Genomic DNA, 18915 nt, shown 5'->3' on the forward strand with positions numbered 1-18915 from the left:
GGAGGAGGAGGAGGAGGGAGGGTGGGAGGAGCCCACTCTGACCAGTTCCCAGTTCCCAGTTGGAAGTGCAGGCTCCAAGTGTTTCTGCAAAGCCAGGGCAGGGTGGTCTCCATGCTCAGGGGGACGGCCCGGCCCGGGCTGGGGAGGGATTTGCAGTCACATCCACCAGTCAGACGTGAGGCGGCTGTAAGTCAATCAACTACAAATCCTGAGAGCCTCGAGTGTGCAGCAGCCTGCACCACGTGTGACGGGGAAAGTATCATCAAAGTATGCTCCTATTCAAGTCTTTCTTAGAGATTAGCATGAAGCCCAAAATACAGACACGGATGGGGAGATATCCAATTGAAGTTTCTCCTATTTAAAACAAAGTGGTGCCCGCCTAGTGTGGCTCAGCGGTTGAGCATGGACCCAGGAACCAAGAGGTCACCGGTTCACACATGTCCGGGGTGTGGGCTCCATCCCCAGGAGGGGGCGTGCGTGCAGGAGGCAGCCAATCAATGATGTTTTCCTCTCATTGATTTTCTGTCTCCATCTCTCTTTCTTCCCATCTCTCTCTCTCTCTCTCTCTCTCTCTCTCTCAAAAAAGTCAATAAAAATATTTTAAATACATACGTAAAAAATAAAATAAACAAAGAGGTTAGCTGTGGGCCCGGAGGAGCCGGGGATAAATGATAGCAGCCTCACGTTAACTGTGGAGGCACGCAGACATCAGCCCCATGGAGCCACACAGGCGGCCACTTTTCAGCGACAGGCAGATGACAACGGGTACAAAGAGCGGCAAAAACACTAACAATGTCCTTTCCTTCCTATGACCCTGCTATGGCCAAGAACGACCACGCAGGTTTGCAGTGAGGAGTAAGCGGGTTAATAACGCACGACCTACAACATGCCAGGCGCTTGGTAGATGCTGAGACTCGGAAGTGAGCAGGGCAACAGGCCTAGGACTTCAAGGACCACACAGTCAGACTCCCCGAGCAGGAAAACGTCCAAGCCCCATGCCCACCCGTGCCCATGCCTGAACTTTATCGGGCCGTCAGTAGGGTCAGACTGATGTGTTTTAGCCCTGATCTAAGGCTTCCATCCTGGGTCCTCACCCTTTGGTTTTTGTGCAATGTCCACCCACAGCTCTTCTTTCTCGTCCCCAGAGTTTAGTGGGAAGAGGGGGGAAAGGGGAGAACCCAGCATTTAAAAAATATATATTATTTTCTAACTCAAACTCATACTCAAGAAGCTGGACTTTATTTATTTTTTTCCTCCTTAATTAATTTTAAGAAAGGAACCAGCAATTTCTCTTGGCAGTTGGGGACTGGTGAGGGTGGTATTTGATTACAATCCTGTAATATTTTTCTCTCCACAACACTGGGATGAAAAGGTCGGGCTATGGAGCGGGATAAAGTGCGTGCCAGTGGCTCCGATGCCCACCGAGATTGTATCTCTCAGGCACTGCTTCCACGCACGGGGAGAGCTGTGGGGAGTAAATGGCTGGCTCCATGAGAGACGCGTGGGCACGGGTGGGCATGGGGCTTGGACATTTTCCTTTTAATAGTTGGGTGTTTTTTGGGGTTGGTTTTTTTTGTTGTTGTTGTGTGTGTGTGTGTGTGTGTGTGTGTGTGTGTGTGTGTTGGTTTGTGTGTGTTTTTTGAGGTGTAAATTACCCACTACAAAATTCACCCATTTCATGTGTAGAATTCAATGACTTTTAGAAAATGTATAAAGTTGTGCCCTAATTTCCCTTCTTAACATAAAGAATGAAGACCTTAGGCTCAGAGCCTTCTCCCGGCAAGACCAGCTGCTGGAATTTAATGGCACGCTCTGTTTTCACCAGCTATGTTCCTCTGGTTCCTTTTTCTTTTGGCCAGTAATAGCTTTCCACTTCCAGTGGAAATGTACAGCTTCCTTCTTAAAGACCTGTATCTATGTAAAGAAGAGTTGATTTAAAAGCTGTATTAAATAGATTAAAAAAACACACACACACACATGTATCTATATCTATATTCCCTATATGTAGATATAGGTATAGATAGAAATATAGATATAGATGTACACTGAGTGGCCAGTTTATTATGATCTCTGAGTGCATAATAATCTGGCCACTCAGTTTGTGTATATATATTAGAGGTCCGGTGCATGAATTCATGGGTTCCTGCCAGCCTGGCCAGGGGGAGGGGACATGGGTGGTTGGCCGGCTTGCCTTCTGGTCAAACTCCCAGTCGACAGGACAATTTGCATATTAGCCTTTTATTATATAGGATACATACTGAGTGGCCAGGTTATTATGTGTTCAAAGATCATAATAATCTGACCACTCAGTGTATATTGTCCAAAGATGAAGAAAAAATGGAAAGAGTGCTAATGAGAACAGTAAAGCTTGCAAAACTGACTCATGAGGTCCAGACCTGCGGGTCTCACAGACTTCAGAAATGGAACTAATGAACAGAGAGCAAGGCACTGACATGTGCTCCTACGGTCCACCCTCCACTCCATCAGCTTTGTTGGGAAACTGTTCTTCATGTGTGTCTGCGTTGTAGGCAAGGGCCTGACTGTCCCTTGGTTCAGGCTCTCATTTCAAGGATGTTGGTGTAGACGTCTGTATGGGCTTGGAAGACACCGTTCCTCCCTCTGGAACAAAGGGCAGGTTTGCTAAGAGACTGAGAAGACAAAGACTGAGTTTTGATCTGGAGCAAAGAGATGCATGCTCACTGCCTATTATAAAAGACTCGGGCTCCCTCAGCTCACTGCCTATTATAAAAGACTCAGGTTCTCTTAGTCCACTGCCTATAATAAAAGACTCGGGCTCCCTCAGCTTGGGTTCCTCTTCTATAATGCAATCCCTCCACGTGCACATGCTATCTGGCCCACTTCGCATTGCCCTGTGGGAACAGAGGCCTGGCACAGAAGTGCTGAGTCTCTGGCGACGGCTGCTGTTGTAAGTAATCAACTGCCCTTGTCTCTGGGAGTTGCATGTCTTACACTCGCCTGACACTATGGCATCTTGACTTGTGAGTCTGCACGTAGGACGGGGTCTCGGAACCTTCGCTGTTCTTTAAATCCTCACCTCGTTGTGGATTTCTTCTCCTTGTTTCAAAACTGCAGGCTCCAAGGACTTCAGGGCGACACCCCCACTATCTGTCACATCGCCGACATTCTGCAGAGCCAGCTGGCAGCGCTGCAAGATGTAATCCAGGGTCCCCGTCGAGCACTGCGGACAGACCCAGTACAAGTAAGTCCCAAGTTTGCCACGTCTCTTTTTAGGACTGTTCACATGTACCCCCTTTCTGTACAGTCACCTGTCACCCTCACAGCTCAGCCTATACTCCTTCACTTCATGATCACTACAGTGACCTTGGCCAGTGTGGCTCAGTGGGCTGGAGCACTGACCAGTACATGGAAAGGCCGTGGGTTCAACTGCCAGTCAGGGCACATATCCAGGTTATCGGTTCGATCCCCAGTCAGGGTGCATATGACAGGCAACCAATCAATGTTTCTCTCTCACACTGATGTTTATTTTTTCTCTCTTTCTCCTCCCTCTTGATCTAAAATCAATAAAAACATACCTTCAATCTGGGGGAGATAATAGATCAACCGAAGGACTTGTGTACATGCATATAAGTACGACCAATGGACATAAAACTCTGGGGAGGGAGGGTATGTATGGGAGGGAAGGAGGTGGGGCAAAAAAAATCAATAAAATATATTTAAAAAAAAACACATCTGAACAGTCATCCATGTTTTCCTTAATTTTTAATGAATTGCTTTAGTATATCTTGGGTTAATGTAATTGAATAGTCTTTGACAAGAATGGGTAGGTTTCTCATAGGACCACAACATCAGCTGGAATTTAAGATTAGTCATATATATATATTTTTTACTAGTTTGAATAAATTTAACTGTGCTACACACTAAAAAAAACAAAAAAACAAAAAAAGACAAACATACCTTCAGGTAAAGATTTTTTAAAAACTTAAAAAGGATTACTACAGTGGCCTGTCCACCAGGCTCTGTGCGACCAGCTTTCCCTCACCTGGGCCACTCATCTTTCTTTTATTATGTAGGCCTCAAATCTCAAACTAAACCGTAGGCTCTCTCAGGCTAAGACCCTGTATGTAGACATGCATTCGTATGGGTCCTAAATGTAAAAGAAAGCTAATAAGCAGTTATTGGATGAATAACTAATTAACCAGGAAGTCAAGGGCACCAACTTTATCTCAAGGCCCTGCACCGAGCGTGAGAAAGGTAACCAGGGTGTAGGACTGACTCGAACCTACATAAAACGGAGCAGCAATGGCAGGAAAACTACAGCTATAAACACAGAGCAAGGAACTTGCTTCCCTCTTCTGCAATGGCAGTCCTCGGCAGAAGAGATTCTTCAAGTGCCATCAAGACCCATTCAAGGCGTGACTTTGAACCTGGGTATCACAGGGGCATCGATAACTAGGCCATCCCTCTCTGGTCTGTGGGAGCAAAACAGGACAGGTGGGCAAACTCCTGCTTTGAATGATGGCAGGGAGAGGAAGCCGATGGCCTGGGTATTGTCTGTTTATTTAATGACATGATTTCTTAGAAGGATAAACAGCGAGCTCTAAAGATCCCTTAGATCCAACGAGGAACATGCATCTCTAAACTGGTTTTAATTTTAATACTAGAGGCCCAGTGCACGAATTCATGCACAGGTGGGGTCCCTCGGCCTGGCCGGTGACAGGGGCCAATTGGGACTGTCTTGCCCAGTCCCGATCAGGGCCAATTGGGCCTGCCTGCAGGGGATAGGATGGGGGTGGAGGGAGAACCACAGGAGGCTGGCTGGCCATGGGAGGTTGGTGTGGGAGCACAGTGACCACCTGGGGCAACTCCTGCATTGAGCATCTGCCCCCTGATGGTCAGTGCGCATCAGAGCTACCAGCCAGTCGGCCAGTCATAACCACCACTTAGGCTTTTATATATAGAGATTTGTCACGTACACTGATTCCTTAACAATAATGTTCATAGCTAACCTCCTGGCACAGAAATTCTTTGCATAATTCCTAATGTTTTGTACAATGTGATGTGGAAACGCCTCAGAATGAGAAAGTTTCTGTGTTTTAGTCTTAGGATCTCCGAGTGTGAGGGGCACGGGGAAGGGAGCTCCAAACTGCTATCCAGAAAACAAAACAAAACATGGAGCTGAACTCATCAACCTGTTCAGAACTGGACAAACTACTGTCTTCCATGATGTCACAGATCTGTTTCCTCTAATGTCATTCCCAAATCACCCACACTGGACACCCAGAGTCATCCAAGAGCTAGGCACATGGAAAGCATCCAGGGAAACATTCATTTGTTCGTCTGTTTGTTCATTCATCCCTCCATTGATTCCCTCTTACATTGTCCCTGCCACTTTAGTTGGCCAGTTGCCAAGCCTGACACGATGTCTCCCACATCAGTCATGGAAATGTCTCCCTTTTCCCTGCTGCTACTACTTAGTTCAGATCCTAACAGGCTGAACGGATGTCTCCATGACATTTATTTCCCTAAAGATATCTCCAATAGGTCACCACCAACATACTCAATATCCCACCTGCCAACCAGCCTAAGCGCAACCACCCAATCTGATGTCCCAGCTCTTTCACACGCTGGTCTCATTCAGGAGCCAGCCTCAGCAGCTCACACTTCCTTTAGAGCATCATGGTGTCCACTCAATAAGCACAGGACCTCCACCCCGCCCCAGTCCCGAACCCTCGCCCAGTAGCTGTCCTCAGCTGACCTAAGATCCCCTCATCCCTACATGGTAAAGTCTTGCGTGTCACCTCACCCAGGAAGCCTCATGCCGGTGCCATGCTCCATTCTGCACTCTACCCACTCTCACACGGGAGCGGCTTGAGGAAACCAAACGTGTCAACCATTCTCCTTCACAACATTACTGACAACAGCCAAGCAACCGGAGTGTCAGATATTTAGGAGAAGGAGTGAACGGAAGAGAGAAGCTAGGAAGATAAGGAGAAAATGGAGAGAGTGCTTGCAGGGCGTGCTGGCATCATGACTGAAATAGACACTCACGCCCTCCCTGCCACACAGCAACACGGCCAGTCCCCCAAATATGCTGCTTGATTACCAAAGACATGACACTGCCTATAGGGTCTCAGCACTGAAAAGGTCTTTTAAACATTTACAATTTCAGAGAGGAAGGAGGAGAGAGAGAGAGAAAGAGAAACATCAATGATGAGAGAGAAATCGCGGATTGGCTGCCTCCTGCACGCCCCCTACTGGGGATCAAGCCCACAACACGGGCATGTGTCCTGACCCGGAAATGAATTATGACCTCCTGGTTCACAGGTCAATGCTCAACCACTGAGCCACATGGCCTGGGCTGAAATGGTCTTGTATTTCCTGCCACTTTGTTGTATCTCTCCCGGCCCCCCACTACCCTGCCCCCCACGTTCTCACACTATGGTACCATAAAGAGGTCAACTTCCCATCCTTTTCGGGACAACTCCTCTGCTCTCTGGACCCTTCCTAACGAAGCACACAGCATCCCGGGTGATGACTAAGGGTTTTCCTCATCTCTTCAGTTTCCGTACCCAACTAGTCCGGTCATCACACGCGCACAAACCCATCCCACTTCCTCTGGCCATCCCCTGCCTTTGACAGGCACGAACACCTCCTCCAACTAGCAACACCTGCCAAAGGCACTTACCTTGGCCAAGAAATATAACCCGAGAGAAGCAAAATATACTTATCCCACGCCGCGAACCCACTCTCTAAATCTATCCAACACAACTCAACGCTAAAAAAAAAAAAAGCAAGTAAACAGAGACTGCAGTCGAGGTAGATGGAAGCAATTTTCCTATCAAACGCGCTTCCAAAGTTCTATGATAAATTGCTCATTCGACCGCTTCTGCCACGTCCAATTAAGTCTGAGTCACATTTTTATTTACACTTACCTCTGCCACTCGGTGAGTAGAACTAAACCGAGGTGGTAGGCCAGCCAAAACGCAGTGCTGGTGGGTGGCATTGAGGTCATCTGCAGGAAAAACACCAAACAAAACCACACTTATTAGTCACATTATCTTGCTTCACCAACATACAAAGCAAACAGTAAATCCACCATGCAAACGACGACATCACTTTGTATTCTTTAAACCATTCTTTATAAATAAGATGGCCAACCAAACATGCCATTTTTAAGAGTGAGATGAGATGTTATTAATAATCATCCCGGGACAACAGGTGTACACCAGGGCTGTCCTTAACAACTGGGATGTCTGGTTTCCTTCCTTGCTTATAGTCTGATGATACCCATTCCCCACCAAGGGAAAAATGCGTGGATTGAACCTCATCCTCTTTCTCATGACAGATCTAATTCTACCCATGATTTTAGAAGAAGCTGAAATTCTTTCATGCCATTTGGGGTCAAGTAACTTTCATCTGAAAAATCTGCCTCTTTCTCCTCCCAATCAAAGCATCAAGTTTACCCAAACAGTTTTCCGGGCAACAAACCAACCAGCTCAGCATGTTGCAAAGCTCTGGCTCAAAGAACAGAACTCAAGCCTACAGACGCACAACCCAAGGATGGAGTGGGTGGCAAGTTCATCAGCGGAAGAATGTGCCTGAAACCACAGGCGGCGGGGGTAAAAGCAACAAAAACAATGGCCAAGTAGTTGTGTATTCTAATGATCCCACATGTCAGGCTAAATCGGTACCAGCTCCACATGGGGGGGGGGGGCACTTCCAGTATTTCAAAGGAGAGACGTGAATAGCGCTGTCCCCAGCAACACGGGAGTTCCATGCAGAGAACAGACACTTCTTACCTGGGCACATTACACGTCAGCTAAGGTAAAGGCTGCTGGAGCTCCACCTGACGGCTAAACAGCAAGCCTTAAGAGATCGGAACTTTTTCCAAGTAATTTAATTACTCACTAGAGCGAAGGCTCACACTATTTAAAGGAGTTTAAGGAAATCAGACACCCAGCAATTAAAATTTGCAATGTCCGGTATCCATTCAAAAATTAACGTAAGAGAGAAATGAAAGTCATATGATATATAACACTTAAGATAGATACAGCTTTGTCTCATATAGGTATCTTTAATATATAAATAAAACGAAGCTTATGAAAAGGGAAAATATCATTTCTGAACTAAAGTAATACACTGAGATTTACAGCACTTTAGACACTATAGAAGAAAATATCAGTGAACTGGAATACACAGAAATAGAAACTACCCCAAATGAACCATACAGAGAAAACACTGGGAAGGAGTTAATGGCTAAAAGTCGGGGATTCCTATGGAGGCCACTTTCAAATAACCCCGTTTTCAAGGAATTCCTGAATAAGAAAAAATAGTCAAGACATAAGAATATTGAAGGGAAAACAAGATACAAAATATTACATAAAATAAATAAATAAACATATATTCCCACGTATAGAAAGAAACACTGGAAGAAATTAAACTAAGAAGCTATGACTGATAGGGTCCCTGGGTGGTGATATGACGATGTGTTTTTATTATCCACTGGGAGGCCCAGCGCATGATCAAATCGTGTGTGTGTAAGGTCCCCTAGGCCTAGCCAGCCATCAGGGCCATGTCCGCCGCCCCACAACGCCTCACACACACTGTGGATGCTGCTGGCACCCCGAGATGCTCCCAACTCATGCTCTTCCCCCACGCTCCACCTCCTGCCCCTGCCCCCACCACCCTCCTCTTTGCTGTGCGACCCCCCACCCAGCCCCATGTGAGCCCCGCCTCGCCACTCGAACCCCGAGTCCTGGCCCTCGAGAGATGCTCCATGCACCTCCTGGTGACCGGTTGTTTGTTGGTGGCGCCTTACTGTGTCACGACCACAAGGCTTTTGTGCTCTAGATTTTACCCTCTCCTCCAGTCTGTAAGCTCTCTACAAAGACTCACACACCACATTCATCAGCTCCAAGGGACACAGTTTTCTTCTGAGTCAACGTCTCTGAAATTAGAGACATCTTAAAATTCATGGCGTCTTTATCTGGATGGCCCATATCACTACTTTCGTACTTAGCAAGGAAAAACGGAACCGTAAGTATCATTATTTTGGAAGGATCCAACGGAAAATATTCCATGAAGAGAGACTCCGAAAAGAGGTGCTCATTGCCCAAGTGAAAACCATGGCACCCAGCCATCGCCGAGGGCCAGAGAGGCGCCCATCAGATTTGTGTGTCTCCCCTCAGGTCCATGTTCCCGTGGGAGTGCCAGCTCGCTCACAAAAGCACACACAGAGGTGAAGATGGCCTCAGGGGACACAGCTCGCCCTCCTGAGTGTGAGCGCTTTTTAATTAACTTTTTTGGAATGCTTCGTTTGTGGTTGGGTTGTGGAGAGAATAGATTCTTGAGGTTAATCATTCATTGCTGCTTTCTAAATATGGGAAAAGAACGCTAATCCCATTTGGCTGCAACGCTTCCCAAGAGCAGGCGGGGAGAGGTGGCGGGGGCGATGGAGACAGGAGGAGGGGTGAGGTCACGCAACCCGAATGGGGTGGTTTTCTTCTTGTCCCCGTTCGTACGAGACCCATCACCTCTACTCACGTTCCCAATAAAGGTGATGAGTGAAACAGAAGCAGCTATGTAAGCCCTAAGATCTGATCCTTCATGTACCTTTTGACTTCCCTCTTAAAAAAAAAAAAGTGATATTTTATTGATTTCAGAGAGGAAGGGAGAGGGAGAGAGATATATAAACATCAATGATGGGAGAGAATCACTGATTGGCTGCCTCCTGCACACCCCACAATGGGGATCAAGCCTGAAACCTGATCAAAAGCCCTGACTGGGAATCGAACAGTGACCTCTTGGTTAAAAGGTCAACCTTCAACCACTGAGCCACACAGGCCGGGCTTGACTTCCCTCTTTATTCACTTCTATCTCCCATCTAATATCCCCTTGGCCATAGAGGAAGATGGCTAAGGTTCCTGACTAATTGCCAGGAAGGAAGGATGTTCTTTCCACTATGTGGTGAGGTCTTGATACGTGCATGAGGCACTCAGCGCTGTGGGCAGTACAGGAACATATATAACATAGTAGTGACCCCCTAAAAGCTCACTGCCAGCGGGTCAGATGTGACTCTGTCTCAATCACGACAGCCCAGAGGGGGCTTATGAATCCCGCACTGACTGGTTGGTGCCCCCGCCATACTGGGCATTAAGTTTTTTTAATGTCACCTCTCAGTAGGTGAGATATACTACACCTAGATGATGGGAAAAGCATGACGTGCTGGAGGGAACAGAGTGAACAAAGAAAAGGAAAAAAAAATCTGTGCCAGGACCAATTACAGGGAAAGAATTTTAGGGCAAAGCCACTACGGTACATTGACCAAGAATTATCATTTATATCCTTTTAAACACTTTGAAATGTTTGTTGAGCCTAGGAGAATTATTCCACTGGAAGAGGTTACTGAATCATCCATCATGAGCTCTATACTCAGACCTTGAAATATGCTACAGCAAGCATGTCAAACTCATGCCCCGAAGGAGGTATGTGGCCCGTCAGCTGAGGGTTGGACATGCTTGTGCTAAAGGGACTGACGATTTAGGAAAGTCAGACTCGTTCCTGGTCTAGTCCTGGGCTCAAGCCTTCTGTGGGGATCCATTTTTTTACAGGCTTCATTCATAGTCATTCTTCCACTCTCTTTATGGCAAAGAATATGGGAGTCAAATTAAAAGCCTGAAGAATTCTTTCCCACTGCTCATGCTTTTAGGAGCCAGACAGGTAGAGAGTCCAAGACAACATATTAAGGCTTCTGGCCAAAGAGAAAACTCCCACCCACCCAGCCCGGAAGCAGAATGATCCCCACACAGCCCGGCGGAGTGAAACACGCGAGAATGAAAGGATCACAGGATTCATAGGAACACATCCTCCTCCGCTTCAAAGAGACCCACACGCTTCTGTTACCTTTGGTGGTTTTCTCATAAAAGGTTTGGACGAGAATGTACTGACTGATCCACACATGGTGTCCATTTGGGAAATTCTGTGATGTCCCGTGTGTATCTGGACTAGACAGGAAGAAGCTAAAGCACCGGTCACTGAAGGAACAGAGGACCATGGAAGATGCTAGAAGGTTTCTCTGGAGAAACCCAGCTATGAGGTGAACTAGGCCATCTGTTCTGGGGAAGGACTTCAAAACATTTCCCAGCCAGCAGCTTTCAAAAACAGAATAAACATTTCCTCTTGCCTGGATGGTCAACACGTACTGCCATGAAATTTTAAAAATAAATAAAATTTAAAAATACAGCTAATCCTTGTTTCATATTTTCACTCATTCATTCAATAATCAATATTAAAGCACCTACCACGTTCAAAGGACTGTGTGAGGTGCTGGGGAGGTTATAAACGTTCCGCAATATGAAATATAGTTCAGCAGGAGGAAGCTTTGGTCTCAGCAAAACCTGGATTCAAGCACGAGCTTGACTAGGTTTGTCTCTCTGAACAAGTCTTTTCGCCTCTCTGAGCCTCCGTTCCCTTTTTTCAAAAGCGCTCTCTTGACATGTGATTCACACACCAAACAAGCCCTCACTGAAGGTACACCGTGTGCACTCCCTGCGCTGCTGATGTTCATAGGACTGTGCACCCGTCACACGCACTCATTGAAGCGTTTTCACACCCCGAACAGATCGATGTCCACGATAGTCCCTCCCCATCAACTTCCTTTTCTGGGGGGAAACATGGGGATCAGAGGGCGGGGAGTACCCAGCTGATAGGCCTGTTATGAAAAATAAATAAAATACATCCAAGCATCCAGCCTGGCCCTCCACAGGGACTCATCACAAGTCATTCAAGTCAAGTTCAAGGCCAAATCTCACAGAAAGAAGCAATAAGACTGGCTACGCTAAGCAAGTGTAAGAGGGGCAAGTCCTTCCCAGCACCCAGGAATGCACTCTGGCTCCTGTCCTCGGAGCTTATCCCAAAGCCACCGCCTCCCTCGAATGCTCCTGAATGCGGAAAAATCAGGTATGGAGTCCAACGGCCCACTTTCTGGCCAGGCTGGCATGGCTCAGGGGTTGAGGGTCAACCAAGGAACCAGGAGGTCACGGTTCGATTCCCGGCCAGGGCACATGCCAGGGTTGTGGGCTCGATCCCCAGTGGGGGGCGTGCAGGAGGCAGCCAATCCATGATTCTCTCTCATCATTGACGTTTCTCTCTCCCTCTCCCTTCCTCTCTTAAAAAAAATTTTTTTTTCAAGAGTGGGTTTAAAAATATATATATATTTTTTTGTTAAACCCATTCTTGAAAATGTCAGCATTTGGGGGCATCGTTTAGAGAGAATTTCCGGAGAAAAGAGATACACGCTCAAGAGGTGAGGACCGGTGGGGAGACTATCCTGCTGCGTCCCCACGTTTCTGGGAACAAAGGTGGTGGCGCTCACTGGCTGCGGGAGCACTCTCCCCGGGAATGGCCGCCCGCGCCCGGTTATAACTCACTGCGGCTTCTGTCTTATCCCCCCGCCCCGGCAGAAAGCAGAACGTGGCACCTATGTTTCACGACCCGTGAGAGGCAATAAAGCACAATTACGGAGAATTTATGATTAGGCCGTAAATCACAGGCGCTTTTGACTTGGGTTGGCGGGCCAGAGCTTGGGGGCAGGAAGGGAACGGGGTCACAGGGAAAGAAGAAAAGGCTTTTTCAGGGAATGCAATGTCTGGGGGGGCAGAGTGAGGACTGGGCTTGATGGGGCGGGTTTACTGAGATGCCACCGGCTCCGAGGGGAGGTCCCGGGGGGGCCTCTGCTCGACTCCCAGGGGCCGCTGCTCCTCCTGCCCCCCGGCTGCGGGCCTTCCCCCCCCCCAACCAATGTGCTCCTGGTGACCCCAAAACAGAGCATGACATACTGAGGTTTCAGACAGGCAACCCCGTTTACAGGAACCTCCTGACCGGTTGTATGAGTAACTCAGCCTCAAGCAAGCTGAGGCTGCGGTTCCTGCAGAGCCCGGATTCAAGCCGCTGCTACCTCTTCTCACCCTCAGGCACCAACTGTAAGATTTCCCTTGCCCTGGCCCGGCCGGCCTGGCTCAGTGGTTGAGCATCAACCTATGAACCAGGAGGTCACTGTTTGATTCCCGATCTGGCACACGCCAAGGTTGCGGGCTCCATTCCCAGTCTGGGGCGTGCAGGAGGCAGCTGATCCACGATTCTCTTTCATCATTGATGTTTCTGTCTCTCTCTACCTCTCCCTTCCTCTCTGAAGTCAATAAAAATATATATATATTTTTTTAAAGATTTACCTTTCTCGTGGTTCCTATGAAAACATACACGTGGAATAGTGAGGTGCAAAGCTGGCAAAACTCGGGGCGCAAAGCAGGCTGGGAACACCTGCTCGCCTCCTTGGTTCTCCAAGAACCTCCGCCCGGGTCCCAGGCTCCCCAGGTCCCACATGCAAATCAGGGTTTGCAGAGCACTGCCCCCCACATGGCGTCCGGCCTCACTGCAAGCCTGGCAGGGAGGACGGGCACCAGCGTGCCAGGGGAGACGGAGACACCGAGAGGGCTCGCTGCGAGGACCCCACAGAGGGCGCAGGGCAGCGGGGACGTGCCCGCCTCTGCACTATTTTACCCCCAACGAAGGAGCACGCGTTTCGGTGGGTTTTGCCTTTTGCTTTTTTTTTTTTTTTTTTTTTTTTTTTTTCCTGCAGTGGAATTTTTACTGGGCAACTGAAGCTTCGAAGCAGCCAATCGTTCCAGTAACAGCAGGTATTTGAAAGTGAGATACAGCCGAAACCGGTGTGGCTCAGTGGATAGAGCGTCGGCCTGCGGACTGAAAGGCCCCAGGTTCGATCCCGGTCAAGGGCATGTACCTTGGTTGCGGGCACATCCCTGGTAGGGGGTGTGCAGGAGGCAGCTGATTGATGAAGTTTCTCTCTCATGGATGTTTCTAACTCTCTGCCCCTCTCCCTTCCTCTGTAAAAAATCAATAAGACATATTTAAAAAATAGAAAAGAAAAAGAAAGTGAGATACAGTTGGATTTAAGGAAACAATAGTGACAGGTAAACAGTAGTAATAATAAATTAAAGGGGGTGGGGGGAAGGTTAGCTCCGACTGTTTACCTAGCGCTCACCTTTGTCCTAAAACACCCCAGCTCCTCGCCAGGCTCCTGCTTAAGTAACTTCACTGGGTCGGTGGCCCTTGAACTGTAGAATCTGTCCCCCACAGAACCGAGCCCACGGCGTGTCTCCCAGCCGCTGAGCCCCTCTGCCCCGGCTACACGCTGTCTATGGAAAACAGCTGTGGCCGAGTAAACCACCGGCTCCCACAAAGGCCGGCGTCTGTCCCCCTCTCTGAGTGTGTTCTGAAGCCCTGGTTGGAAAATTAGTGAAAACTGTAAATCTGTTTGCAAATCTGGTCATGTCTAACTCCGAGATGAGGCCAGAGATTCCGATTTCAAAGGGAAACCGTGACAGCGCCAGTTAAGCGTGTCCTGGGGCACCGGCGGCAGGGCCTGCGCTTACCCGTGGGCGCGGGGATTTATGGCAGGCACCCGGCGCCCCCATCAGGCACCCCCCCAGTATTTCCTTAGACAGCGAGGCTCGGCCCGCACTTCCTCTGCAGACCAATATATTATTCTAAATTGAGCTAAACTGTTCCCTTTTCATAAGGGTGCTGGGGTTCGGGTTTCAGAGAGCAGCGCGGGGCGCGGGTCCCTATGCAGGGCTGCTGGGAGGGTGCGGACTTGGGAAAGTGAGGAGAAGAGGGGGCATGGGACCCAGGTTGCGTTTTTACTTGTTGGGGAGGTTTTGTTTAAGAGGAGATGGAGGAAAACTATGTACAAATCCAATGTGATATCTTTTTTTAAAGTATATTTTATTGATTTTTTTTTTACAGAGAGGAAGGGAGAATATGGATAGAGAGTTAAAATCATCAATGAGAGTTAGAAACATCAATCAGCTGCCTCCTGCACAACTCCCTACAGGGGATGTGCCCGCAACCAAGGTACATGCCCTTGTCTGGAATCGAACCTAGGACATTTCAGTCCTCAGGCTGACACTCTATCCACTGAGCCAAACCAGTTTCGGCCAATGAGATATCTTAATAAGAAATACATATTCTAGATGCAAACCTTGGGTACCTCTTGCTATGCTTGGCTTGGGTCAGGAGTGAACCAGCTGCCCCTACCCTCCAACCCCCACCCCCATATCCGAAGCCAGGAGTTGGGACGTCAGGATTAGAGAGTATGTCTTGGCTATGAGCTTCTGTAAAATAACACTCACTTCTTCTGTTCATCGCCTACAACAGCTCAAAGGACCCAATGTGTATTTTAAAATGCATGTGCTTTATAACACGTAAGTCAAAAGGACAATGGGATTAATTACCATTTTCATTACTAACCTGCTTCTCAGGCAAGAATAAAACACCGGTAACTTTTCAAAGAAATGGAGAAGAAAGAGGCAAATGGACCCCTGGCATCGCCTTCTTTTGTTCCCCTCTCACACCATGTGGTCCTAGAACTTTTGGGGCCTGGGCACCAGGCTGGGGGAGGGGGCGGAGGGCACCCAAGCCCGGAGCAGGGGCATCGCCCGAGTTGGGGGAGGAGGGATGGCCCGGCCCGCAGTGGTATGTACCCGATGATGTAAAACTTAGACAACAGAGCATCAAAATGGCTCGACGCTCCTCATTACCGAGCATGAAGTAGCAGTCTCCCTGGTGAAGGGGGATCACCAGCCCAGGTGTCTCTATGTCCCAGGAGATCTTGAAACCAACGTGCCAAGTGTCAGGATCTCTGCCTTCCAGTGGCGAGTCCTCCTCGCTTTCCTCTTCCGGGCCTGTCGCGAGCGAGACAAGGGGTGATCAGAAAGGAGGGGTTTCAAACATCCGAGGTTCCGGCTGCCATAGCAGTTACCTCAGGGATAACTCACGTTTAAATGAAAACAGCTTCCTTTTCTATCACATTTTTAAAAACACGCATTTTTTAGGACGCTTTTAGCATCATTTATTTTTTCATCAAAAAACTTTATAACGCGGTGAGGAAATAACCACAGATATCAAGGGGAGAATATCAAGGAGATAAAGGTTATTTTGTTAAATTCCCTGCAAATGAGTGAGAAAAATCTAGACCAAACTGTTAGTTTTTAGGAATCTATGAATAACCAAAGCCACCCCAGAAGAGATAGAAAAGCTAAACAACACACAGACGATAGAGAGGAAGTGATCCAAGGACTGTCTCTCAGGAAAACACGGGTCCAGAGAATTACAAAGAAGAATGCTACCACACAAAGAAGGCATAATTTAAATACACTTTAAATTACTTAAGAGCACAGACAGAGAAAAGTTTCCAAGTTCTTTCCATGCAGATAGAATAGTATCAAACACACACACACACACACACACACACACACACACAAACACCACCACTTCTTCCAAACAGACTCGCCCAGGCCGTGGTGTTTTGTGGAAGAGCCACACTCAAGGGGCCAAAGAGACGCATGTGGGTTGAGAGCCGCAGTTTGCCGACCACAGGCCTAGAGCAACTGCGAGCCATTCCTCTGCCCCAGGGTTATTTTGGAAAGGAGCAGAGGAATACTATTTTATTCTGCCAATGAAGGTCCAAATACAATTTAAAAAACAAAACAAAACACTTTTATAAGGCGCAGTTTAATGTAAGTCCTTAATAGCTAACCCTCCCCCTCCCCCAAGGAGTCAATTTGATTTTATTATTTTTTTAATGCTACATCTTGTTTAGAAAAAATTAGTTTCGCTTTAATAAAAGGTAAATGTCGTCGAATAGGCTGACGGTTTTCAAAGCTAAATGCAGCCAGGAAGCGAAGAGGCCTGAGCAGGAAGGAAGAGATGACAGTTGTAATCAAAATATATCGCTTGGATTTTCGTACCACGTTTCATAATAACGCCATTAATATCGGGTGTCCACGACTTCCCCGCTGTGTAAGGACATATTCATCATCGCCACGCATTAAATAATAAAATTTTAAAAAAAGTAGTCCTGTTTCCTTGGCCAAGCACTGAGACTTCTAAGACTCTGGCCCTGCCAGTTATTCTCGGCTCCCTGAGCCCCGCACCAGGAGAGGCTCAGGTAGCAGGTCCCTCCCCAGCCACGTCGCACATCCCCAGGTAGGAGAGACCCGGAGGTTGCACGTGGTCGGCTGATCGGTGAAGCCTAATGATGCCGTCTGTGCCCAGGGCTCGCCTGTGATGTTCCAGGATCTGGGATGGGGAACCTGTGTTGTCTGGCCTCCACGGCCAGACCTGGGGTACTTTTTCTGCACAGGTTTCCCAGTTGATGGCAAATGACAGGCGCCACAGAATGTTCTGGAATTCCTCCTGAAGGACTCTCCCGCCATGGCCTCTGGGCAGAGTCCTCCAGGCAGAGTGCTCTCTCTCCTTGCTGCTGGCAGGGCACGTGCCTCCGCAGCCATGGGGGTGATGGAAATGGAGAACTCAGTACGTGTGAAGGGAAAAGGGAAGAAGACCCAGTGGGTCCCGGCTCAGAACCCACGGCCGGAAGCTGCTCAGAGGCTGGGGAGGGAGAGAGCAGGTGCACCGCTCACCCTGTCACTTTGGCGGCAGGAGGCCTGGCCCCGCCTCCCATCCCTCCTCCTCCTGGGCCCTTCATGGGAGACCAAGAAACTAATACCGAGAATCTGCAGAGTTTGGCAATCGGGCCGTTAAATTCAGAATTGTTTTTCCCAGAGGGACAGAGTCGCGGAAGACGTGTCCTTCCGAGCAGACAGGAATGGTAAGCAACCCGCGGTTCTGTTGTGTCAGCGGCCTTTCTCTGAAGGCGCTCCCGTCCCAGATCGAGGGGCAGGAAACGGAGTTCGACACCTTCCCTGCGAACGCACACATCCTGGGGAGACGAGCGATACCGGCAGAGCCGGACCAGAGAAATCAAACACTCTGTCTATTTACACACGGCTCCCAAAGCCGCTCCTGATTAAAGATTGTCCCACCTCAATCTTCCCACCGCAGAGAGCTATTAACTGGGCTGCTCGGGAAGCCGGCGAATTTAGGATATAATTACACGGATCCTGGACGGATTACTTCTCCTGACCCCGAGCCTCGGGGGCCAGCCGGAGAGGGGTGGCCGGCGCTTTATGAACCTGCGGGAAGGGCGCCCCGGGAGCAGGTACTGGGAGCACAGCCCAGAAGATCCTGAGCAACACCCCAGTTTCATTCCGCTTCTTCTCCCTTGCGGGCACCTCGTGCTCGGGGGGGGGCACTCAGAAGCCACGTGACCGTGGGAGGGCCACGTCCCTGCTTCCCCACCTCCATGTTTCCATCGGTGGAATGAGAAGCTTTGACTAGGTCTGTGGTCGGCACACTGCGGCTCTCGAGCCACATGCGGCTCTTTGGCCCCTTGAGTGTGGCTCGCAGGCACCTAGTAGGTGCTCAATAAAAGAGCTCCCAGTATTGCTGTTATTATTAGAGAGACTTCGGGGAATCTCAGGGGGTTGCAGGTTCCAGGGGCTAACCGGAGGACAAACCTTTATCTATTCATGTGTCTAAATAAATAGACCTTTATCTTAGACAAACCTTTATCTATTTATTTAGACACATCAATAGATAAAGGCACTTGACCAGTCTTAACTGCTCCCGACCGCAGAAGCTATTCATGGGACATTTAAATTCCTTTCTGGGAGATATTCTAGATTTCAGAAGCGGCTCGGTCACCCACACTCCCGGAGGACAATGGGCCATTAAGCGGCGGGCTGACCGGACCGGAGCACAAAGGCCCCTTTATGGCCGGCGGCCACCACACTCCACCGCCTCCCTGTCAGAGCGTGGCCTCCTCAGGAGAGACGTGAACCGCCTCCACGGCTGGCTCACACCGCAGTTCCTGGGTGCGACAGTTCCTAAGACCTGGCGAGGCCCTTACAGAGCAGGGACCCCAGTTCCTCCCAGGAGGATAGCATCCGCCGCCCCCCCCCCCCCCCCGGGGGCAGCTGTCTCGGGTCCGCATCGTTCGCTCTTCGGGACCCC

The 18915-nt window shown here is 48.8% G+C and overlaps 1 protein-coding gene across 2 annotated transcripts in view; it reads right to left on the bottom strand.

Moving 5' to 3' along the window:
* Positions 1 to 18915, bottom strand: part of FTO (FTO alpha-ketoglutarate dependent dioxygenase) — a 205205-nt gene that overhangs the window by 124752 nt on the left and 61538 nt on the right. For both annotated transcript variants that reach the window (XM_036440606.2, XM_036440607.2), the window contains 3 exons: positions 15600 to 15743; positions 6915 to 6994; positions 3056 to 3199 (listed from right to left, as the gene is read on the bottom strand). In XM_036440606.2, the coding sequence (XP_036296499.1) occupies positions 3056 to 3199; positions 6915 to 6994; positions 15600 to 15743 (368 nt within the window). The remainder of the gene's footprint in view (positions 1 to 3055; positions 3200 to 6914; positions 6995 to 15599; positions 15744 to 18915) is intronic.

The sequence above is a fragment of the Pipistrellus kuhlii genome, unplaced genomic scaffold (genome assembly GCF_014108245.1).
Source record: "Pipistrellus kuhlii isolate mPipKuh1 unplaced genomic scaffold, mPipKuh1.p scaffold_m20_p_17, whole genome shotgun sequence".
Lineage (NCBI taxonomy): Eukaryota > Metazoa > Chordata > Mammalia > Chiroptera > Vespertilionidae > Pipistrellus > Pipistrellus kuhlii.